General features: G+C 36.6%; 3 protein-coding genes and 2 long non-coding RNA genes across 11 annotated transcripts in view; 1 reads left to right on the top strand and 4 right to left on the bottom strand.

The window, feature by feature from the left end:
• LOC122521035 overlaps window positions 1-12,623 on the bottom strand; it is a 32,103-nt gene extending 19,480 nt beyond the window's left edge. For both annotated transcript variants that reach the window (XM_043641417.1, XM_043641418.1), the window contains exons 1-3: window positions 11,088-12,623; window positions 1,133-1,979; window positions 350-648 (exon numbers count right to left, since the gene is read on the bottom strand). In XM_043641417.1, coding sequence (XP_043497352.1) covers window positions 350-648; window positions 1,133-1,979; window positions 11,088-12,416 — 2,475 coding nt within the window. In that variant the 5' untranslated portion in view covers window positions 12,417-12,623. The remainder of the gene's footprint in view (window positions 1-349; window positions 649-1,132; window positions 1,980-11,087) is intronic.
• Window positions 12,624-12,754: 131 nt separating this feature from the next.
• LOC122521041 lies at window positions 12,755-17,793 on the bottom strand. The gene is made up of 2 exons (XR_006304642.1): window positions 17,656-17,793; window positions 12,755-12,864 (listed from the first exon to the last, which is right to left on the bottom strand). It is a non-coding gene; the product is annotated as an uncharacterized LOC122521041 (long non-coding RNA).
• A 213-nt stretch (window positions 17,794-18,006) lies between these two features.
• LOC122521042 lies at window positions 18,007-18,853 on the bottom strand. Its single transcript, XR_006304643.1, has 2 exons — window positions 18,614-18,853; window positions 18,007-18,257 (listed from the first exon to the last, which is right to left on the bottom strand). It is a non-coding gene; the product is annotated as an uncharacterized LOC122521042 (long non-coding RNA).
• Window positions 18,854-19,113: 260 nt separating this feature from the next.
• LOC122521038 (probable tRNA N6-adenosine threonylcarbamoyltransferase) lies at window positions 19,114-20,749 on the bottom strand. Of its 2 annotated transcripts, XM_043641424.1 has the most exons (5): window positions 20,658-20,749; window positions 20,370-20,468; window positions 19,846-20,287; window positions 19,538-19,716; window positions 19,114-19,421 (listed from the first exon to the last, which is right to left on the bottom strand). In XM_043641424.1, the coding sequence occupies exons 1-5, from the start codon at window positions 20,695-20,697 to the stop codon at window positions 19,150-19,152; spliced, it is 1,032 nt and encodes a 343-aa protein (XP_043497359.1). In that variant the 5' UTR covers window positions 20,698-20,749; the 3' UTR covers window positions 19,114-19,149. The 2 variants fall into 2 exon arrangements, with proteins under 2 accessions (XP_043497359.1, XP_043497360.1); XM_043641425.1 differs by lacking the exon at window positions 20,658-20,749 and having other exon boundaries at window positions 20,370-20,604.
• A 14-nt stretch (window positions 20,750-20,763) lies between these two features.
• On the top strand, window positions 20,764-25,290 carry LOC122521036 (serine/arginine repetitive matrix protein 1-like). 5 transcript variants are annotated; one of them, XM_043641423.1, is made up of 6 exons: window positions 20,867-21,512; window positions 22,823-23,050; window positions 23,160-23,312; window positions 23,415-23,920; window positions 24,106-24,257; window positions 24,344-25,290. In XM_043641423.1, exons 3-6 carry the CDS (start codon window positions 23,162-23,164, stop codon window positions 24,747-24,749), a joined length of 1,215 nt encoding a protein of 404 aa, XP_043497358.1. In that variant the 5' UTR covers window positions 20,867-21,512; window positions 22,823-23,050; window positions 23,160-23,161; the 3' UTR covers window positions 24,750-25,290. The 5 variants fall into 5 exon arrangements, with proteins under 5 accessions (XP_043497357.1, XP_043497358.1, XP_043497356.1 ...); XM_043641422.1 differs by having other exon boundaries at window positions 20,764-20,935; window positions 23,160-23,920; XM_043641421.1 differs by having other exon boundaries at window positions 20,867-21,050; window positions 23,160-23,920.
• Window positions 25,291-25,390: the final 100 nt, after the last annotated feature.

The following is a 25,390-nucleotide window of genomic DNA, read 5'->3' as shown; positions in this document are numbered from 1 at the left end:
CCTATTTTTCCGATTCTCGACGATATCATTAATCAAAATATTTTGTATCAATTCATTTTCAAGCCGATTGATAGATATTTTAGATAAGAATCAAGAAATTCAAATAAAAATCCTTATAATTTTGAGAGAAAATCAATTATTTTTGTTTATTGAAGAAATATATTTATTCATTAATTCGTCTAATAATAATAAATAAATAAATAAATAAATATACATCTCTCGATCAACCGTCGGGAATCATTTAGGCTTGTGAATGATGAGGCCATTTAAAAAAAAAAAAAGAAAAACAAATATATATATATAATTTCGCCAATATATTCGTATGCAATAAATATTAGATGAGACTTACGCTGGGTGTCGTATTTCCTTGATTCGCGTTCTGCGCCGGTACCTCGTCGTGGAAATAATCGTCGTTCTGTGTCCCGGGTACGCTCTGTGCGAAGTCCAATAAACGACGATTCGGACTATCCGGTGTCGTTGGTAGGTCATTCGGCAGATTCGGGAAACAGGACGACGTGCTACGACGATGCCGGGAGAGACTGTAATGCTCATAATTACGATAGCAACCGGGACCGGTTTGTGCAGGTGCCCGACCGCAAGCGGATTCACCTTCCGTGCTGTTACCATCTACCCCGGACATGTTGTGACCTGGAAAGATGTATTTTAGAGAGCATCAGGAGTTTTGATCGATCGGTTTGTCGCATCTAATCGAATGACGATTAATGCTGCTCGATTGGACATCGTTTAAGGGATTCGAATACACGGTGTTTATTCTTGTCTCTTTTATTTTTGTTTTCTTTTTTTAAACCGACGGTCAAATTTGGAAAAGGTGTGATTCTTAAATGAAGGTATTTGCGAGACCGGTTATTTGTGAAACACCTTGTATCAATGTGCAGATATTTATTAATACGAACGAAAGGGGTGACGTGCTGAAGGAGCATGCTTGCGGGTAATCGTTTCGTGACTCTTACTCGATGATAAGGACTTCGAGTGGTAGGCGTTTAAAATAGAAATATATATATACATATATTGTGTTTTTATATATATACATATATATATAGAAAGAGAGAAAGAGAGAGAGAGAGAGAGAAGGTCAAAGTCGTCCATGTTGCGTCGACGGTCCGTCGCTTACCAGTATCAACGATGACGTCGATAAGGTCCATGCTCTTGGCGAAAGCATCCCTCAGATTGATGTGATGGAAAGAAACGATGCTGCCCTCTCTCTTAGCCCTTTCAAGAGCCTCCCGCCTCTTAAGGGCCTTCTCCCGTCTCATCTGATTCTTGTAGAACTCAGCGAAGTTGTTGACGATAATGGGAATGGGTAACGCGATTACCAGGACACCACATATACAACACACACTGCCGATCACCTTGCCGAGCGGGGTCGTGGGGTAGATGTCGCCGTATCCGACGGTGGTCATCGTGATGCCTGCCCACCAAAAGGTTTCTGGAATGCTTATGAATTTGGTCCCGGGCTCCTCCTTCTCAGCGAAGTATGCGAGACTAGAGAATATGAGGACACCCATTGCCAGGAAGAGCATCAGCAGGCCCAGCTCCTTATACGAGTTACGTAACGTAAAACCAAGACTCTGTAGCCCGGTCGAATGGCGAGCCAACTTCAAAATTCTTAAGATCCTCATTATACGAAAGATCTGCACTACCCTGCGTACATCTTGGAATTGGTCGGTCGCATTCTTGTTAGTCTCGACCAGGAACAGGGACACGTAGTATGGCAGTATAGCCAATAAATCGATCACATTGAGACCGCCTTTGAAGAATTTCCACTTGTCCGGCGAAGCACTGAACCTAAGCACGTATTCGAGGGTGAACCATGTTATACACACGGCTTCCACCATGGCTAGTTGCGGATTGTCTTGAAAGTTCCCCTTCTCATCATTCACTTGCATACTAGGAATTGTGTTGAGAGTTAGTGCGATCGTCGAAAGCACAATAAAGAGTATCGAAATCACGGCTATCACCTGGAAAAGCGACGGTCAACCGGTCAAACGGTCAAACGGTAGTATTTATCATCGTCCTCTATTAAAAACCTATCTCTCTAAACTCGCAATTTAATGCCCAAATTATCTTTTATCTCCTTACATTTCCATTCTCCTTTTAATAATAATTACCTAACGAACATCTCCTATTATCATCACGTAAAGAATCTTGAGAAAATAGAGAGACGGTGAAAATAAAACAGAGCAAAAGATAGAATAAGACAGAGAAAGAGAGAGAGAGAGAGAGAGAGAGTGTGAGAGAAAGAGATAAAAGTACCAAAAATTAAATCGAATAATCGGACGGACGATTAATTAGATAACAGTTGTACCTACAAATAAAAAATTATATAGAATAGATTCTCTCGGAGATAAATTTGAAACTTCCTTCTAGATTTGAACGATTAATTAGGAATACTTAATGGAACAAGCGTAGCTATCAAAAAGAAGATGAAAAAGTGAAGAATAAGAAGAAGAAGAGGAAGAATAAGAAGAAGAAGAATAAGAATAAGAAGAGAGGAAATGAGAGTTATTTGAAAATGTTCCAACAAAGATTACTACTCTCTTTCCTCCTTAATCAAATACATATATATGTATATATACATATATATATATATATACGACGAAGCCATATCGAGAAATATTTATAATACACAATAAGCTCTTTCATTTTACGAAAGCGATTGATAAAAATGATTAAAAAGCTTTGGTAAAAGCTACAGAGATATTATAAAAGATATACTATAAGAAGGCTATGCCAAATCTAAATATTTGATTATTATTGATATCGTTATTAATATTTTCTATCATTTCTTCGCTTAATATAAAATTGGCGAATAGAAGCGAAGCGACAATTAATTCGACGATTAAACGAAACATACGAAATGTCTGGCATTGATTGATGAACTATTATAATAAAAGGATTTATTATAAATGCTTGTTACAAAAGCTAGAGGATAAAATTGAAGCTTAAATCTCTGTATTCGTAATAAATACGCGCTTTTTCTAAAAAGATATGAATCAGCGCGAGAAAAGAAAAATGTAAAAAAAAAGAAAAGATAAACGTAAAACGTGAAGAAATTCTTCATTACGAGATGAAGATAAAAACGATCGATTGAATTTCCATATCGGCAAGAAGGAATTACTTAAAAGATTTTTAAAATGCCGCACTTAATCATAATAATAATAATAATAATAATAATAATAATAATAACTATTTTATCTGTGGCGTATAAAAATGCGAACGATGGGCCAGAGCGTAAAAAAGAGTCACCAACCGGGTTGAAAGAAATTTGAGAAGAATTAACAAATATATTTATATACGTTATATATTCATATATATTACATATATATATATATATATACACAATTTGTGGCAACAGCAATAACAATAACAACAACAGCAAAAAACGGGGAACGTATTCTAATCCCATACATTTTTCGGGAGAAATTTAATTCTTTTTTTTAATTGATTGATTGATTGATTGATTGATTGATTGGGTGGATGAGGGGGTGTTTGTTGGTATAAAAGAGAGAAGATTGGCGCGTCATCTTTGGACAATACGCGCGAGAAAGGCGCATTTAAGAAAAGGCAATAATATATATATATATACATATATACAATATATATACATACATATATATATATAGGTATATGTTGGAGATTTTTTAAAGCAGCAGCACCGAGAGGAGTGGCTCGTCGTTTAAAGGCAGGTCTGCCCGACGTCGCTCGACTCACAAAAAATATGTTTTGCACGTTGTTCGGCAAGCGTATTGAAGAAACATCATTAATCTGTTCCCTTCAAAACCCCGCTCCCTCTGTCTCTGTCAATGATCCCACCCTCGGATAAGACGAAACCGCGTTAATGGTGTATTACTAAAATCCTATGTGGCATTTTATTTAACCCTTTCGTTCTACAAAGATTCACTCGTACCCACGTTACGACCCCTATATGGGTCGAGCTAGTAACGAAAGGGTTATTAATCTTAATAACGTTGGATAAATTGTTGTGCTCAATTATTGTATCAATCCCAACCAAGAAAACCCAATATGTATATAATATATATCTATGTATCTATATCTATATTTATATATAATAATATATAATATAATATATAATAGATATATATATATATATATATATGCACATATCTATAAAGTTGTATTACGCGCGGGTTTAGAAATAGTCTTCGTCGCGTCTGTGCAATCGCTACAATGCGAAATCAATTCGTAGACAGAAGGGTTATAGCAAAAATTATGTTGTTGTTTAATAACGCAAAAAAGTAAGAGGCGCTCGTTTCGCAAATTTATAATTACGGGTAACCGAGCTAATTCGCCGTCTCGTGGTTTTATATTGTCAAATGGTCTCAAACTCTTTTCTTTTTTCTTATTTTCTTTCCTTTTTCTTTTTTTTTGTTTTTTCTTTTCTTTTTTAATTTAACTCCTTTTAAATTCTTCTATTTCATTTCGTCATTATTTTGGTTGTTTTCATTTTTTTTTTATGCATAGAAAGAGACGATGGTTGACGTGAATCGTTAAACATTATAAAAAACATTTTATTCCTCGAGACGGCGTTATTGTAATATAATGTCATTCGCAAATTTTGTAATTATTTGAATAAACCGAGCAAATTAGCCGTCTCGCGGTCAATCAAAAATTTAAATTAAATTTTACTATTAATTTTATTAACAGAATTTATGTTTGCAAATCTATTTTAACAGAGAGAAAGTGAATTGGATTTTAACGATTGTTGTAAATCAAGTTAAATTGATTTAGATCCCCGAGACGGCGTATTATTATATAACTAGATGATCATTCGCAAAATTTATTATCATAGAAGCAAATTCGCCGTCTCGTGGTAAATTGATACACACAAAAAAGAAAAAAAAAGAAAAATAAAAGAAAGATTAAATTGAAATATTATATCAAACAACCAATTCATAATTAACCCATATCACTTATTAATTTAATTAATCGTTCCTTCATTTTTTGACGAGAATAAGAACGAAAAATCGAAATATTTTAAATAGTAATAATAATATTATCAATCATTGTAAAAATGGACAGGATAAAAATGATGTACACGATTAAATTCCTCGAGACGGCGTAATAGTGTAATACATAATGCAATATTTTCAAGCAAAAACTTAATAAAGGTCTTTAATAAGGTAACAATAAAAAGAGGTTTTGTCCTGCATGCAAATTTAATGAATAAAGGTACTATTTTCTCTCGATAGAAAGATAGAAAGAAAGAGTAAGAAAGAGAAAGAGAAAGAGTAAGAGAAAGAGTAAGAGAAAAAGAGAGGAAGAGAAAGAGAGAAAAAGAGAGAAAACAGTAACCATTTATTCACATGAAAACTGATCGTGCTAGTGGTATACGATCTGGATATAATAAACGTGTCCGTGTGTGTATATAGGTGCGTTAGTACGGTTAGTATAATTGTTTACAGAAAGCTGTTACGTGCGCTTTTAGGTATACGATGTGCGGTCATATTAGCTGCGAGGAAAAGCCAAATTTCTATACGAAATCATTGAACAACGATATCCTACTATTTTTCATTTATTTATTTATGTATTCTTTTTTTTCCTTTTTTTTTTTTTACACTTTGAAACAAATCGACGTGAAAAATCATTTTCGTTCTGAATAAAAATTCATTAGACGAATATACATAAATTTGTTTCTTCGATTTCGTTTAGAATTGAGAAAAAAGAGAAAATAGGGGGGGATAACAGAAAAGAGAGAGGCTTATTATAAAGTAGAAATAAAAAAAAAAAAAGTAACGAAGCCGGCGGCCCGCGATTTAAGTGTGCAAAAAGGCGAGATATCTTTCGTAAAAATTCGTAAATCAATCGTGGTGGATATAAAGTGCAATGGAGATTAAAAACGCAAGCTAACTCTTTTATATATTTATATTTATATATATATATATATATATATATATTATATGTATATATATATATATATATTTTTTTTTATATATCTCCCCAAGTCGGATAAATAAATAAAACGCGTAACGCGTTTAAACCTCGAGTTGAGAATCTTGGAACGATCGTTTATTTTTGTCCCTTGTCACCCGTTGTTACTTTTCACAAATCAAATTAAATTTATTTCGAAAAAAAGAAAAGCAAAAAAATATACACCAAATATATATAAGTATATACTTTTATTCGTTTGTTCATCAAACAGATCGAAACGTAATTTTTCTACGCAAATTTAAGATACGTTTAAAAAAAAAAAAAAAAACATAAGAAAAAATCATTCTTTCGTTATAGTCGAAGAGAAAAACGAAAATTCGTTGAACTCGACTCGAGAGTCATCGTTCGTACAAAGCATAAATAAAAAAAAAATAAATAAATAAATAAATATATATATAAAGATTTTTATATATTTTATTTCTTTTTTTTCCGGTTTAACGATAAAAAGGAAAGAAAATAATGTATCACCGAAAAGGGATATAAAAGCTTTATATTTTCTTTTTTTTTATCTAATGAAAACTCAACTCGAAGTATAGTTTCTCTACTGTCACGACGAACGCGGGGTAGTTTTCTACAGTCGATGACAACGAATTTGACGAATTTGACGAGTTTGACGAGTTTGACGACGACGACAACGACGACGACGACAATAACGAGGACGATGACGACGACAACAACGACAACGACTACTGCAACGACAAAACGGGTCTTCTTCTCATTGACCGATTTCTTCTATTCCTACCGTTTTTAAATATACCGTCAATCCGGGAATCGATACTTTATCTAATATTTATAAACACGTTTAAGTAAGAATAATAACCGTTGCTGACTAATTCATGACTAATTGTTAAGCTTTTTTTTTCTTCTCTACTCGATTTAATAATTGAAAACCAAAAAAAAGAAAAAAATGAAAGAACATTATTCTTCGCGACCAAAATGAGAACACTTTACATAAAAAAGAAAAATTCGCATCTTATGTAATTTCACATAACGAACACGCGCATGCAATACCACATACCCATAACGTATATTATTATTATCATTGATATTGTTAACCAAAAATTATATAACATTAAAACATCTCAAGGTTGACGCTTGCTGTTATCAGCACGATTTTTATTTTTCTACGAATTAATGAACTAACGTGTAACACTCTGATCAACGAACATTTTTATCCTTCTCCACGTTTGTGTTCTGAATAATTTAAAAAAAAAAAAAGAAAAAATGAAACAGCAAAAAGACCAATGAAAAAAAAATGTACTATTCTCGATGATTTCATTCGCGTGGAAAAGTATAGAAATGTTTGAAAAGATATTAATCGTATTTCATTACCCCCACCCCTTCGTTTCTTTGAAAAGAGAATCGTTTGAAAAAATAAAAAAAGAAAAAGATTTGCACGAGACACTAATTTCAAAATTCGCTGTATTTGTATATCGATACGAAACGAATGATCGAATTTGAATATCGTGTGGTTTAGAATGAAAAAAGGTATCGAGATACGACACATACGTGTTATTAAAAGGTAAAATACGAACGAACGAACAAACGGGGGAATCTCACCGGCTTCTTTGGATCGTGACGTGTGCGTACGTCTTATTGTTAGTGTGGAGAGAGAGAGAGAGAGAAAAAAGATAGTTATTATCGTCGGTGGAGTGAGAGCTTGGAGAGAGTCGATTAAAAAAGGAAGTTAGGTGCTGCCACGATTAAGAACCCCGCACAATTCATTTATTTTTTCTTTTTTTTTTTCTTGCTTTTTTTTCTTTTTTCTTTTTCCTTGCTTTTTTTTAATATTTTTTTTTTGTTAATCAATCTCAGAGCAATAGTGTGTGCAATGTGTATTGTTTGTGGTGTGTACGGCAAAATATTAGAAACATATATATATGTGTATATATATATATATACACGAGTAGAGCCTTTATACATATATATGTATATATATACGTATATAAATAATACGTAATTAAAAAAAAAACACAAATTCATATATGTATACACGTATATACATATATATTTTAGTATAAGATTTAATTAGATATATATATTTATACATATATATATAAAGTATATACATATACACAGAGAGAAAAGAGACAATTACAACATTCGCGAAAGGGCGCCGCCTGCGTGACTCGAAGATTCTCTCACAGTTTTTACTTTTTTCTTTTTTTTCAATTTCTTTTTCCCTTATTTTCATTTCATTTATTTTTCTTTTTTTTTTGGTCATCTAATTAATTTTTCTTTGTTAAATTAATTGAACACATTCCTCGACCGAATTAGACGTTCGTATACACGAAAAGATAATAGACAATTGGTGCTTACTCACACTTTTCTACTATGGTGACCTAAACGTCTATTCTAAACGATTAAACTATGTCTACTTTTTACCAACAAATAATAATAATGTGATAATGATAATTAACAAAATGTAAGGACAACATTAATTTAAATAAAAATAATAATAATAATAATAATAATAATAGTAATAATAATAATAAAATAAAAAATTAAGTAATGAATACATTCCCGTGCGATGTAATTACTCGATACGAATTACCAGACAAAATTCAGTGATCAAATTTCTACGTACAAATAATTGTTGCGATTTCGTATCTCGTATCGCTTAATAACTTACCCTTAATATACATTATTTTAAATACATTTCTATTATTCATCATCATCTTCTCCTTCTTCTCTTATCGCTTAAATTTAATGAACGTCAAATTCGGTTTTATCGGAAAGATATTGAAATTGTCAAGAAATTTTATTTGAATTCTTATTGGGAAAAAAAAAAAAACACAATTCACAAATTTTGTCATTTCTTTGATCTTTTTTGCAATCTTTTCATCCATATTAATTATTTTTTGTTATTTCAACAAGAAACAAAAAAAAATCAGACCATTAGTTAGAACAATAATACAATAACAAGAAATATAATTAGTTGTCGAATTGAATTCGCTCGTAGCGAAATGATTAATTATCATATATATATTTGTGGTAGTTCATAGGGAGCGGTGTCGAGAAAGAATCTACGTGATACCTGGTAATCGCGTATAATGCACTCCCATTATCATCCATAGCACGTTATATGGATTTCTATATAAAAACGGCATTGATTTCATTTAATACACTAAGAGGAGCTAAAAAAGCTTGATTACATATTGCAAAAAAGGATATATATATATATATACATATATTTATATACATATACATATATATATATATAGTAAAAAATATGATATAATTAAATGTGTGTCGTCACAACTGCCACCTAGAAATAAAACATACATTACGAAGATCGAGATAACGGAGAGAATAACAACATACGACCTCTTCTACTATATTCAAAAAAATACTTACTCAATTACTATGTTAATATATATTATAAATATATATTTAATATAATAGTAATAATATTTAAAAAATCAACAAAAAAAGAAAAGAAATGATATAAATAGAAAGAAAGGAGGTGGTAAGTGAGTGAGTGAGAAAAAGAGAGAGAGAGAGAGAGAAAGAGGGGGGAGGGAATATTTGTATACCGAAGATCACTAAAATCAAATAAAAAGAACAAAAAAAAACGATAAGTGAAATTGGAAATTGTAACGAACTATTTGAGTCGTACGGAAATTAATTTAGTTTCTTTTTTTTTTGTTTTTGATTTTTTACAAAGATTTCGTTAATTACGTTATAGATGTGATTTAAAACATTCTTGTGTTTAAATAATCTTTCGAGTAATTTATTTTTTGCCATAAAATGTCTTGAATCGTGGACATGAAAAAAAAACGAAATTACTTTCCGAACAGCCTCATATTATACAATTACATTATTAAAAAAAAAAAAAAAAAAAAAACATTTATACATAACTAATGATAATAATAAAAATAAGAATAACTAAATATAGCAGGAAATTAATATCTATAATAAACAATTTGGTTCGTTGCGTCCTATCGACTTTAATCTAACGATGCTAAAAGAAATACCAGGTAAATCATGTCTAAAAAGTTTGGTTCGTTGCGTCCTATCGACTGATAATCGATACACACGTATTTGAAAAATACTACAAATAATATCGATCACTCCTCGACGTTCACAAGATAAGTATTGCCAAAAATTTGTTGTCTTTTTGTATTGTTTTTCGAAGGGTTCTTTTCAACACGTCGAGGTACGATCATGGTACGATCGGATAAACTAGCCTAAGTGTGAGATAACGATCTAATAAATAAATAAATAAATTGTTAAATAAATAATTAAATAAATAAATTAATTAATTAATTATTTAATTATAGACGAAAAAAGTGTCAACGTGTACGTTCCAAACGATATACATACATACGTTCGCAAACGTTCTCACTACATTTAAATATTAATCGTCTATATATTGGATATATATATATATTTTTGTATGTATGTATGTAATGTGAGCTACGTCGAATATGATCGATGCTCTCTAATATCGATTTTAATCAATATACCTTTGCTCGAATAGAAATGCTCCGGTGGTAACTGTAAACGTGGAGACAGACCGTAAATGGATTAGTAAATAAAAAAAAAAAAAAAGAAAGAAATAAAATTATAAAATGATATAAAATGAAAAATAAAAATTATAATAATGAAAAATAAAGTCAAATGTTTATTCGAATAAAAGAAACGTCGCGATTCGGTCGGTAAGTTAAAACGAGAAGGAGGAGGCGGAAGGAGGGGGGAGAGGTGTAATTAATCTTCGTCAACATCAGCAGATGGTAAAAGGAATGGGCGAGGGGTAGGAAACAAGTAGAATTAAATTCCTTCGGATGCCCTTCGACGTTTGCTCGGCTTTATCGATGCCAAAATATCATTGGCGTTGCGGCACGCTTGGCTACCGTTCAAAAACGAAGCTAAATCTCAGCTTCTTCGTATTTTCCCTCCTCCCACGTTTTCTTAGTTAGACCGAGACGCGACGTTTTCTCTTATCGCGATTCCGGTTAGGCACGTGTCTCTACCCCGACGAACGAACCGAAACGGTTAGAAAAAGATAGATAAATAGAGATAGATAGATAGATAGATAGAGATAAAAGAGGGGAAGAAAGAAAATGTAAAAAATAAAAAGGAAAAGAAAATGTAAAAGCTTCGGATAAACTCACCCTAGCAGCGATGGAAGTGGTTGGCTTCTCGAGAAGATCCCAGAGCCACTTTTGATACTGCGCGCATTGTCCCTCACCGAACTCCTCTTCTTCCCTCTGCCTGAGAGACTCGGCCTCTTTGCGCATCTCCTCGTGAACGTGCTCCTTTCGTTGATGATATTTATGCTGGCAACAACTTTCCAAGTATAGCTCATCTACGCCCCAATACTCGAGATCGTCGCTGAACGCTAAAACGCACATCTCGTCTACGAGATGTAATTTGCCGGTACGATAAAAATTGAGAATCGAACTAAATGATTTAGGATGCCGATCGAAGAAGTACTCGTTATCGATGAGGGAATAGTCGTCGCAGAGTTCGGTGATCGCCTCGTGGGTATTGCAATCGCGGAGACGTCCGAGCCGAGTATGCGGTAACCTCTCGAGGGTACGCCATAGAACTTCGTGCTTGACCCCACCGACGTTGATCGAGACCCGCCGATTGAGAGCCTTAGAACGCATTATCATGAACGGTTCCGGCGGTAGGGACGTCATCGACCTCGAAAAGGCACGCTGCTGCTGCATCTGCAGCGGCAGGGGCGGTAGTGGCGGTGGTGGTGGCGGTCCTCCCGAACTTTGTTGCACCACCTGGCCCTGATGCTGTTGCAGTTGTAGTTGTTGTTGTTGTTGTTGTTGTTGTTGCTGTTGTTGCTGCTGCTGCTGCTGTTGCTGTTGTTGCAGTATCGAGACTTGTCCCGTTTGAACCAAGGCCCCACCGACGGTGGCCGGCGGCGTGGCCGGGGGCGGAACCGAAATCGTTGGTTTCAGCCCGCCGATCCCCAACGGGATTGCCGATGGAATAGCTGACGGAATAGCCGGTGAAAGTGCCGAGGACGATACAACGCCCGGTGATATGCCCGCCGTTAATACCGAGCCAACGTTCGTTGGCGCGTATCGAACTTCCTTTGGATAAGTCGAGCCGGTGCGCTCGCCGGTGTTGCAACCAGTGCCAGTACCCATGACCACCACGGCTCCGACCGCCGATGGGGCCTGATTTCCTGTGCAAAAACCTCCGCCACCTACCGCCGCGGTAGCTGCGCGGCGTAAACTCGTCGCCGTCGTCGTCGTTGTCATCGTTGTCACTGTCGCCCTCGTACCAACCCCCTCGAAGGTGAATCCTTGATCGTTACCGGCACTAGCAACGCTTCCAATTCCATAGCTTGGTATCGGGTACGACGACGACGACGACGACGACAACACTACCGGGCCTGACGGAACCACGGCGCTTCCATTGCTACGGCGCTCACCCTCCGCCGCCAGTGCGTCAGTTTCGAACCTCTTGTCGCTTAACATCGGCTGAATACGTCAACTCTGACAGGTAGATTCGATTTCGATTTTGACGACGACAACAATGACGGCGACGACGACGACGACGACGATGACGACGACGACGACGACGACGACGACGACGACAACAACAACGACAACGACAACGACAACGAGGACGATAACCAAAAAGATAACCGAAACAATTTTTCTACTCCTACTTCTACCCCAATCCCAACCCCTCCTTCTCCTCCTCCTTCCCTTCCTCCTCCGCCTCCTCCCCCACCCCTCCTCCTCCTCCTCCGCCGCCGCTCCTTCGCTACCTCTTCGCCCTGTCCCTCTTGAATTTCTTCTTCTTCCTCTTCTTCTGATTCGTCCTCCTCCTCCGCAACAACGTTACCCCTCGTCCGCTTCATCCGCCCCTCCGTCGATCCTCCACCCTCGACTCGCTCGCTACGAGCCACCCAGTCGTCATCTGTAACCCATCAAAACAACATCCTCTTACTTAACTCGTATTTGGGTAAGATAATCGGAGGTTAAGATTGTTAATCTAAGCCCAAAATCGATTTCGAATTTCACTTCGCTCATCCATCTAATTTCATTTCATTTCTTCTCATCTCAATCTTCGTCTCTTTTCTCACCTTTCGTGCAAGTTTATTTGCAAGAAATCACTCCTTACCATCTCTCCTTCGACAACCACCACCACCACCACCACCCACCATATACGATATTATCGTTCGAGACGTAACGGGGCCAGATTTCGTGAACGATACAACAATCTCCGCAAGTATAACTATTTTCGTATATAACGATTAAAACGGTCGAGTCTGTTGCAGTTACGAGCGTTCCTCTTAGGAATTTAACATGTGATCTAATTCCACGTGGGAGAGATAAAAGACAAAGAGAAATAAAAAGAATATAAAAACAACTTTCGAACCGAATGTAGTTGGAGAAAGATAAAAAAAAAAGAAAGAAAAAAAGAAACAGCCTTAACACCACGAATACTCGTACAAAATTTCACCCTGTCATATTACGAGAATCTACTCGAACGTTACATTTATACATTTCTTTGAAGGTTACTACTCTCTGACCCAAATTCTATCGTAAAGCACCTGTCCCGATGATCAATAACAGATCGCACGTGTTGTTCTCATCGACCATTAAAAAAGAAAAGAAAGAAAGAGAAAAAGGGAAGATGAAAGAAGAATAGAATGATCGTCTGCTTTATTGCCAACTTTAAAACACCAAAAGGAAAAAAAAGAACTTATATATATACATACACATCCTGACTCGGAAATTTCCTATTCTCAGAACGTCGAGATCTAATGAATCGATGCCGTTCTATTTCGAGAACTTTTATCGGCAGAACGTAAACTTCTGTCCGCGCGAGTACTGTAAATAGTCCAACGGGTAACCCCCTTGACCACCAAAATGTAATATTGTTTTAGCCAAGAGAACACGTTTCCTCGATTTAGAAACTTCCATCATTCTTATTACCTTCGATCAAACTTGTTCTTTCTTATTTTTTATGTTTTACACTCACGCACGCACGCACGCAAACAAGCAAAAATTAAATTATTTAACAAAAAATATGTCTTTGTTTATTCCCAATCCTTCGAATTTTATTCGAAAGGGTCTATTAAAACGTAATAACGTCATTTCGCAAGGTGGTTTTTACTCCGATCGATCGAGCTTGAACGTGGGGCTAGAAATTCGTTCGTAGAAAAGGTCTCCCCGATATCACGCATTAACATTGCAATATAATTATTATTATTAAATAAACGGACTAACTAAAATCCAATACGAATATTTTCGTCCTTCTAGATAAATGTATGTGATATTCAAGTAGAACACATAGTATAATATCTTTCAAGTTTCGAATCGATATGCAAAAGCTTGACATCATTTCGATACCATAAACATTGACAAATATTGTCCTAAAGAAACGTGACTTTATTTTTTATTTCTTCTACTTATTCCACTCGGAGCCAAGAGGAGGACTCGTACAGCGAGAATACATGAATATGATATCTGGGTAACTCCCTGTCGACGAGTAAACGAGCCTCTTATGAAGAAAACACGAAAGAGTGAGAGAGCAAGAGATGTGTGGGAGGAGGCAGAAAGAGGCGGAGGAGAGGCAGAAATAAATCGATTTTTTATCCCACAGTGACCTAGCTAGCCAGCGTGTCGCAAGTACACTTGGCGGCACGTACAAAATGCTTAAGGATGCAGAACCCCGAGGATGCGCCCAGCATGCATCTTTTTATTTCAAAGGGAGGGGGTTGGGACGAGGATAGGTGGAGTGCGATGATAGTGCACCCCGCCCAAGTACTTTCCTCGCGAAGTAATCCAGAAGGTATTCAAAGAGAGAAAGAGTAGCATCCAAGAGATCGTGAGGTTTTTAATGAGTACAAATCCCGCACTACTTTCTGCCACTCATCAACTAGGATGTCTTTATGTCTTTAAGAAGATTTCCTCTTTCACGTTACGAACAAACAAAATACCAAGCACATGCATCTTTTCTTTACGTAATTTGCTAATTATATACGCGCATGTACGTGCCAACCGATCGATGATCGGTTTCTTTGGAAATGCTATTATAAAAAGATGTTATTGCATATACGACGATTGATTTTTCCGTGATTAATCGATCGATTATTATCTTCAACTGTCGATTATCTTGAATTATTTTCCTTTTCCTTCCTTTCGTTTTTTTTCTCTTTTTTTTTTTGTTAAATTATAAGAAATTATATTCGACCGTTCGTCCTTAAAAACATGATTATCGAACGATCATTAAAAGTCGACACAATTGGTATGAAATATTTCTTCTTATCTGTCTTCTTCCATCTTGAATATAATTCACTCGAAATTTAATGGTAGTATTGCTGAAACGATATTTGTGTTCGTGACATATTCTCATTTCCTTTTTCTATCTCTCTCTCTCTCTCTCTCTCTCTCTCTCTTTCTCTCTCTCTTTCGTTCATTCGAATACGTTAAAGTCAAGCATCATATCGATTAGATTCATTATTCCTCCCAAGTTATTTCCCCGATCGATCAGGAAAAACCAATCTCTTCCCATTTTAATTATTATTCTCGTATTCTCAAAACTAAAAGTTACAAACTAAAAGTTAGCCCTCGACGTCCTATTTAATAAACTGTGCAACAAACAAACTCCATAGAAACCAACTTGCTTCCTCCCTCTTTCTTTACCCTGACACACAATTATCATATCCCATAAACCCTACGATTGTAGAAACAAAAGAATATCGTAGTTGGATCGATCGATTCAATACATTTATGTATGTGTGTGCCGTTTGAAAAGTTCACCGAAATGACATACAATTTAAAAGCCCTAATTTACAAGATCGTTTCGTTGTTCGCAAGTAAAGTACTAGATGGAAAACGAGATGATCTCAAGTGGCTCGCAAATTACACTAAAAGCAAACAGACTGTCCAACAAAGTCCGCCAAACGATCGGACGTGCTTTTAACTTTGGCTCCGAGATCGAATTTATAACGCTTTACAATGTTTCGTTTACTTTCCTCTCTCTCTCTCGCTCTCATTCTTTCTCACTCTTTCCACTTACCACACACACACACACGCGCGCTCTCTCATTCTCTCAATCTCTCTTTTAGACTCTCTTTTAAAGTGTATATCACTTTGAAATGAAAAGAAGGAAACGTTAGAAAGCTAATCACTAAGTAAGTAAATATTAAAAATGGTTGACTACTGTCGTGTATGATACGGTGTAAAAATAATTTGCAAACTTACTTACGTACGTACTTATTATTGCAATTATATTAGTGCTATATTATTTTACTTTTACACGAAAGAAGATTATTTTATTACGGTAATAAAGAAGTAGAGAATTTTCAAAGTGGTGTACTATTACTATTATCGTATACGATATTTCGTTAAAATATTAACTCGCAAATTTTGCGTACGTAATACTTCTCTCATTAGAATCTCGAAATCACTTTGAAATAAAACAAATAAAATGTTGCAAAGATAATAACGAGGTAGTACAATTTTCAAAATGGTGGACTACCGTCACGGACTATATAGAAAAAAGATATCTCCAGAAAGTTGTAGGAGTAAACGTTTGTTATTGCAGTCGTATTAGTAATATCCAAAAGTATGTATAAAATTCGAGAGCACGAACAATAATACAATATCATCCTCTTTACATGTCGCAACCTACTTTCTTGGCCAGTTAGAATTTCGAGAAAATATAACGTCAGCTCTCTGCCGTTGGCTTTTAGTAAGCCAAGGCTCGGCCTTTGACAAAGATATCATTTTCGAAATCATCCGGGACTATTAGAGTAGCAGAGTTTTTATCATTTCTACAATTTTATTTTTTACTTACATTTTATTATTACTCTCATATTTTCAAAAGCACATTTCTAACGAAAATGTAGCACTCGTTGTTCCATTATACTGTGCCGAAAGGAAACAAAAAACACCATAGAAATCAACTCGATTATTCTCTCTGTTTCTCTTTCTGTTTCTAGGTCCACTTGACTGTATAAATCGATTACTCGAACTTAATATCGAACACTCTACTATTCCCTTCTCTCTCTTACTCTCTGCCTTCATGTCTATATAATTGATTATAGGTACGCACACGAATCGGAAAACCTTGACAAATCGAGGATTGGAAAGAGAAGTTAAATGAGATAGAACACACTATTCCAGTGTTCGGCTCAGCATGTAATACATTATCCTGAGCCCCCTAGGACGAACTCAAGAGTGAAAGAAGAAGAAGAAGAAGAAAAAAACATAGATACAAAGTTTCCCGAAAAAACTTAATTTAACATTTTGTTGACGCGACATGATCGAAAAGTTTTCTCACGATCGATCTATCTTGAACACCACTGTTATCTCTCTTGACAATAATCCAACGTTTCATGGATTTCTTCGGCTATCGCGCACCAGAAAACCCTCGACCAAAAAAGATACAGGAAGAATATATATATATATATAATAGAAGAAAAAAAGGAACAAGGATGAAGGGAGGGGAGGGGAAAAAAAAGATCGTTTGAATCATTGCAGTCGTCGTGTTTTAGCATCGTCGTGTTTTAGCTTTGGTTTGCCGTACGCACGAGAAGGCAGAGCTACAATACGGAAATAGCCGAAAGAAAGAAAGAAAGAGAGAGAAGGAAAGAGAGAGAAGGAAAGAGAGAGAAAGAGAAGGAGGATAGTTAGATAGATAGAGAGAGAAGATTCAACGTCGTCTTCGCGTACTTAGGAAATTTTTGCGACTCACCTCTTCTCGTTCAAGCATAGCAGTCACCGTTCGTCGTCCGAGAAAAGAGCGGGACCGGCGCCACAATCAACTGCATTTCGTTGATTTCCTTTCGATGAATGTACCAATTATTACAATCCTTTTGACAATTCCAATATAATTTAAATATATATGTATATGTATTTGTTAATAATAATAATCTCGAAAAAAAGGTTGTTTTCTGGAGGATAATGAATCTTCTTGAATGAAATCCTTTGATGAATGAATTTAAAATGACTCCTCGTCCTTGTTCAATGTATATCTTCTCTTCTTCGTCTTATTTGCTTTATTCTTCTTCTTCTCCTGCTCTTCTTCTTCTTCTTCTTCTTCTTCTCGTTCTCTTTCTTCTTGTTCGGATCCTTGGAGAGAGGACAGTCTAATGTAGCGACGACGACGAAGAGGAGGACGACGACGACGCTCGACTGGTGCCTGCTCCTCTGCCACTTGTTTCACAGGCGAGCGCTGCGATCGACGTTCCTCGCGTCTCGTCTATCGATTAAACGCCGCTTAAGATGACCCTTCTTGCCCTCTTTGGCACAAGGACCGCGAAAAGCGCCGCGAGCCTATATATCAGCTATAGAACCCTATAGTACAAAGATTTCTTTTTTTCTTTTTTTCTTTTCACTCGATCGAATTTTTTTTCTCCCCTCTCAAGAAAAAGTTATCGTCAACATCGTTCCCGATTCGCCAAAGATACATCTCTCTTTCTAAAGATATGCATGTATGCGGATAAAAAAACGAGACACAGAGAGAGAGAGGGGGAAAGAGATATAGAGAGAGAGAGAGAGAGAATTTGAATGTAGAATAAGAAATAAGTTAGGCGCCAAGAAACCCGATGTAGCACGCTGCTGATACTGCTGATGTCGATGCGATACTACTACTACTAATACTAATACTAATACATTATTACACTAGTATTACTAATACTATTACAAGCTACCGTCTTCGCTAACGGCGGAGGTGGTGGTGATGCTGCTACTGCTATTACTGATGACGGTAGCGATACTAGTACGATGATGGTGGTAGCGGGTGTTGTGGTGGTGGTGGTGGTGCTACTTCAGTTACTATAACTGCTGCCATCTCCAACAGAGACATTACTTGGATGAAAGCCAGCTGTGCGCGTGCCTCGAAGATTATCCTAAACGGCAAACCCTGCGCGTCTTCCTTTGCTGGTGTCACACTCGCCCCCGCCCCCCACCCTATCTCCATCCATTTCTAACAGCATTTTTCGATCATTCGACACGGTAACGATGCGTTGTTTTTATTAGAAATGCGTCTATTCTTTTTATTGAATCACAAATCATCATGGTCATGCGAATTAATGAATACTACTGTTCTTTTACTTCTACCGAATACATTTGTATATCTCTAATGATATATTTACATTTAATCTAAAGGACGATTTAAATTATTGCGTAAAAAATAACTTAGAAAATAATATAAAATTGTAAAATATATTTATTTATCTTTAACATATTATGATCTCCATGTAACTCGTACGTCGTCGGTTCTATACCTTTGTATACAAGTCGTCTCGTTCCAAGGAGTTCGACCATCTGTCTTATACTGTAATAATCCCGCAACAGCGATCATAACGCCATTGTCAATGCAAAATCTTTCATCAGTTGCATACAATTTTGCATTTCTCTCTTTACACATGATGGACATCATTTCCTGTAGCCTTTCATTACATCCAACACCGCCCACAATTAATACTTCATTTGCTCCCACATGAGCCATTGCTCTTTCTATAATCATTAGTTTGTTAGATTAGATAAATAGCGAAAACAATGATATAACTGTACATAATCAACTGTAAGCTTACTTAATTTAAAAATATTAAAAATATGTTATATTCGCTTACCAGTGATTTCTATTAACATGGCAAAAACAGTTTCTTGCAAAGAGAAGCACAAGTCTTCGGGTGTATATTCTTCCTTCTTGATCCACGTAGAAAGATGTTCCTCGATATGACTTAATATCCCAGAAAAGGATACGTCCATTCCTTTAACCACATATGGTAACGGAGCCAACTTCTTTCCCCTTTTTACATCCATGAAATTTTACAAGTTTCCATCGTGTCAAATATGTCTGATGATCTTTACAAACGGATTACGTTTAAAGATCTTCATTTCACAAGATAAAGCTAAAAAGTTATTCATTAAAACTCACTTCTTTGCAAATTGTTCGATGTTATATCCAGGACTAGGATCATTGGAAAGCATTAACAATCTTGCAAAGCGATCTAGGCAATTGCCAACAGCAATGTCTATTGTTTCACCAAATATACGATACTTTTGACGAGAGTATGCAATAATTTGTGTATTCCCACCCGATACGTACAAGACCGTTGGATTTTCACTACCAGTGATTAACCGACCCATTTCAATATGACCAACGCAATGATTGACCGCAACAATTGGTTTGTTGTAAAGTTGAGCCATTGTACGAGCCACTAATGCAGCAACTGTTAAAGGGCCGCCCATTCCTGGCCCTTTCGTATAACATATCACGTCAACCTCTTTCATAGTAATTTTGGCATTATTCAATGCTTCTTTAAGAACCTCGATTATACATTTTCGATGATGCTCCGCAGTCTCGCGTGGTAAAAATCCTTGTCACGAAAAATATACAATTATTTGTTTATTCACTTAATACAGGAATCTTAATAAAATAATATATTAAGTTATATTTACCTTCTCCCGGTGGTGTGATATAAGTACGTCGTACGTTGGATAAAACCTCATTGTCACGTATAACCCCAATACCTAATTTATTCGCACTGCCCTCGAAACCTATGGCAATCACCATTTTGATATTTTTTTTTTAATATTTATCAATAAAATTAATAAAACGAAAACTTTCATACTCCGAAATAAGTCGTATAGGCGTATATACGTTTGACCAATAAGAAACGTTTAATAGAAATCACCAATCAGAAGGCGTATCTGACTGAACCAATAAGAGAACGATTGAATATTTACATGGAGAATAGGCACGTCGCTGATTAGACGAAAGTTTCATTCCTGTCGAGATTGATCAATCGGAATACGACTTCGCTTGACGCCATTACGAATAATATTACTATTGCATCAAGAGTTAGTAAGAATAAGTTACATACGCGTCCACATTTTAGATAGTTAAAAGAACGACGTATTTTCACGATCTCCATTATAGGAATACAACGTCTAACGCGGAAGTGTTTCGTGACGAGATTTTGTGCTGGAAAAATGCAAATTATCGAGTTGCCGGGTTAAGAAAAGTGAGTGTCGTCGTTAGTACAAATGTATCTTCAGCAAAGTCTGGTGATCGCGGTGATACGAAAATATCGAAGGAAGTAGGGTCGTGGTCCGGCGAATGGCCGATCGATTTTCAAGGTGATAACCATCGGACGCGAGCGGATGAACGACTTTGACGCTTCGGTACGAATAAAAAAAATAGAAAAAAACGCAGTCTAAAAAGTGTGCTGGCGCGAGAAAGTCGTTCCGGTTTCGGTTTCGGTTTCCTATCCCTAAAAAATTAAACATATTATATATATATATGTATATATATATATATATACACACACATACAAATGATGTATATGTGTGTATGTATATATAAAAAACTAAATACGTAGTGCAAAAGTCGCGCTAAATCGGTATGTAAAAATAAGAAAGAAAAATATCGGAGTGTGCGAATCGGTGTGTATTGCCACCAGCGCGCAACAAAAATAAAAAAAAAAGAAAGTTGGAAGGAGAAGTGAGAGAAGCCGAGCTTCGCTTACGCGTTCGTGAGAATTAAGTAACAACGAAAAAGAAAGAAAGAAGTAAGGAGAGCTAAGGAGGCAGAAGAACGTGGTATATACATATATATGTATATGTGTATGTTACATATACATATATTATACATATATATGTGTGTGTGCGTATATACAATATATATACACACACCACTCCTTCCCACTCTTCGGCTATCGTCGTGAGTCGTCGTAGAGTCTAAGAACTGTCCTAGGGATATTTGCGGTTCGTGTTCTCATTCGTTCGTTAATTGGTTGGTTGGTTCTCTTCGTAGGTACCATGACCGAAACGGTGTCGCGATTTAACCGGTCGCGAGATCGCGAGACGTCTTTGACGTACGTCATTATTCGTCCATTCTTTCCCTTGAGAAGGGAGGGAAGGAAAAAAGAACGCGCGCGGTCGTTCTGTCACCATCTTAACGAAAAATGTCATGGTCGTATGACTATTCGGGAGAAACAAAAGAGAAGTGGTATCGTCGCGATGATACCTGATTAAGTTCGGACGGTGGTTACGGTTAAATCCTCGCATATATTTAACAGCGACACGACGTGACGACGAGCGAGCCCGCCGTGAGTCGCGCGCTCGTACGGTGCGGTTGCGCGCGCACGCACACGCGCATGCGCCGGCCGCGGCAGAGCTGCACTCGTAGTGCAAGTTCGACGACGGTCGTAATAGCGGTCCGACGGTGACTATGGGGGCGTCAATGGCGGCGGCAATAGCTATGGTAAACAACACACCAAAGGATGATGATGATGATGATATATATGACTTGTTGTATTACCCTTCTCGTTGATGATGATGACCAAGATAATGCGCGCTCGTTTTCTAACGACAATGCATTTATTCTTCCTAGACTACTTTTTCTCCATCCGTTCGTCCATACGCTTGCCCATAAGTCAATCCGTCTGTCCGTTCGTTCGTCCGTCCGTCCGTATTTCCGTTCGCTTGTGCGATGTATAAACTCGCGCGTGCATCGTTATATGGATCGTGGATCGAAGCGTACCACACGATTCTGGACATGCGGAGAGAGTGGCGATGGTAAGGCATCGCGTACGGGTGACACGTCTACCAAAAGAAAAGAAAAGAAAAGAAAAGAAAATTCAATAAAAAAAAAAAAAAAAAAAAAACATAATATAAAAGTATATATAAAAAAAAAGTCATAAATAAAACCTCGGATATATTGTGGATCTCGCGACTCATCATCCTCTACTACTTCTTCTTCTTCTTCTTCTTCTTCTTCTTCTTCATAGTTCTATCATTGTTAAACGAGACGAAGCGCCATCGCGCTTCGCGAATACACTAACTTTCTTCCTACCGCTTTGACTCAGCCCAAGATGATACCGACTTGCTGCGTATATTTTTTCACGTAGGACAGTCAACCCTTTAGGCAACCCAGCGCTAAGAGACGAGCATCGGTAACTTTCGAGATTTGAGGGAGATTAAATCAACATATTGGTTGCTGCTGTACACAAAAATACTGCTGTTATTTAACTCTGGGATCTAAACGTGTATTCTACTCTGACTGAGATTTCGTAAGAAGGATCGGGGGAATCGTCCTGTTGAATTGATTTTCCATCCAAAAGTATTCTTGAATACAGGTAAATCTATTCTCAATTGGATCTTACATATTTGTTATTAACGTATGTTAATCAACGTCATGACAAATACCGAATATGAAATATTTAAATGGTATCTCTCTATCGTCAGTAATGTCACGAGACTATGATAGAAGAAGAGGAGGCGGCGGGAGCAGTAGCAGCTCGAGCAAACTTAGGATGGACACTAGCGTATCCCAGACAAGACCGCATGGTGAAAGTTCGAGCAAAAGGAGGGAATTAGATACCGTCATGCGAAAAGCTCGTGAGTCTCAGTCGAGCTATTGGAATAAAAAACTTTTGGAAGTAGAAGAACGTGATCCGAATAGATGGCGACACAGTGGATATAAAGAACTTTATGTCGGAGGTACATCAACTGGAGAACCAAGCAGAAGTCATCCACGTAGTCCGAGAAGCCCAAGACCAAGAAGTCCTCACAGCCCACGACCACGTAGTCCACGTGCTAGAAGCCCTAGGTCACCACGAGATCGTTCTCATACAAGAGGAAGAGCTGCGAGAAGTCCTAGTACAGGAAGCACCTGCTCGGACAGATCATGCTCCGTTTGTTCGCCTAAGGAACGTCGTCGTATTGCACCACCGTCTCGTTCGCGTTCAAGATCAATTACCCCGATACGCGCGCGTCCACATCCCAAAGAGGTCGTACCTTCGAGTTCACGTGCTATACCACCTCGAACCAGACCGAGGTCGCCACCTCTACCACGTCCTAGAACACCCCCACCAGCTCCTCAACCTCCTCCGAGACATCAAAAGGATTACAAAGCTTTAAAAGAAAAAGAAGCTAAGGTTAGACGCAAGGAAAAACATCACGGCAGGTTACCAGAAGATCCACGTGTTCCAGATCCTATACCATTGGTATATTTCCTTTACGTATCTCTATCTCTATTATTATTTGCTAATTCGACGATTCTTCTATGCATGTGTTGTAATGTTGTAACACACAACGGCAGCTGTAACGGTAGCTTGTTCCTTCGTTTAAATTTCTATTATAGAATATATTTCTAATGTTATTACATCCTTTCGTTTTATATATTATACAGATGCGCAAACCTGTTAAAGTAGAAAAAACACATTCAAGTCATGGGGCACCTCCGATGATGCGACAGCCACCAGATTCATCACCTAGTGAAGACAGTGACAGTTCATCTGCAACATCGCATACAGGACCACCAAGAATGACACTTTCCGAGCGGTATATGTTCAATACAATTATATTTCATCAATAACGTTTAAATACAAAATAGATCATTAATCAGAGTATTACATTTATTTTCATAGATTTGGTAAAATGGCTCAATGGAGCGTAGATCGGAGAGATATGGAAAATATGCGTATCACTAAAGACGGGGAGAATGCTATGAAAGTAGTAATAGAGGGTGAAGAAAGAATTGCTAGATTGGGTTACGAATCTCCACCTCCAGGACATTATCCTGAATCGTTGTTAGCTCAAGGACCAAGAGGTTTGGAATGTTGGGACGATGTAAGAGTTCGATACGATTATTATAAAGCAAGAGGATATTTACGTGACCTCACATTAGACGACTACATCAAATGGGAGGAATGGTGGTACAAATACCAAGAGTGGTTAGAGGCTGAACGATATTATGAACAATGGGCCTCTTCCAATCGTGCTTCCGGAGGGGGTCGCAAAAGGCGTGGACGACGAAATAATGCCGCTCATTAAACGATATAAAAACAAAACAAATAAATATACATATAAATATATATATATATAATATTAAAACAATAATGATAATAAATAATATAAAAAAAGAGAAGAAAACAAATCGATTACTATATTACCGCGGGACAAGCTTGTTTTAGATTCTGTTAAATGGAATCTTTCTGTCATCGACATATGTATACATGTGATGTTTCTGATTATTTACACAAAACACGTATATTACATATTTACGTTATATGCTTACGAGTTTAGGGCTCTACTCTGTGGTATAAGCCTTTCGTTTTAATAATAGAAATATAGGAGACGAATTGTAAAAGAGGAAAAAAAAAAACAAAAAAGTCATGATCATTAACCAAAACTATTATTTTCTTTATTTCTTTTTCTTTTTCTCTTTCTATTTTTTCTTATTTTCTAAACATCCCTTTGAATCGATACCAAATAGTATTTACATCGTGGAATACAATTATTGATTTTTGCTCTAAGAAGTTTTATATACTTTGTATTTCTGATTGTTCTCTATATAAATATGTTACGTAAATAATGACGTGGTAATTTAATTTTGTTACCTTTTTTATGAAGGATTTATTACAAAATTGAAATCATTGGATAAATCAACCCTTTCATTATTAACGGCCGAACAG

The sequence above is a fragment of the Polistes fuscatus genome, unplaced genomic scaffold (genome assembly GCF_010416935.1).
Source record: "Polistes fuscatus isolate 324 unplaced genomic scaffold, CU_Pfus_HIC Scaffold4, whole genome shotgun sequence".
NCBI classification, from domain to species: Eukaryota; Metazoa; Arthropoda; class Insecta; order Hymenoptera; family Vespidae; genus Polistes; species Polistes fuscatus.
The sequence above is the reverse complement of the archived record's forward strand: the minus strand, read 5'-3'. Positions and strand labels throughout refer to the sequence as shown.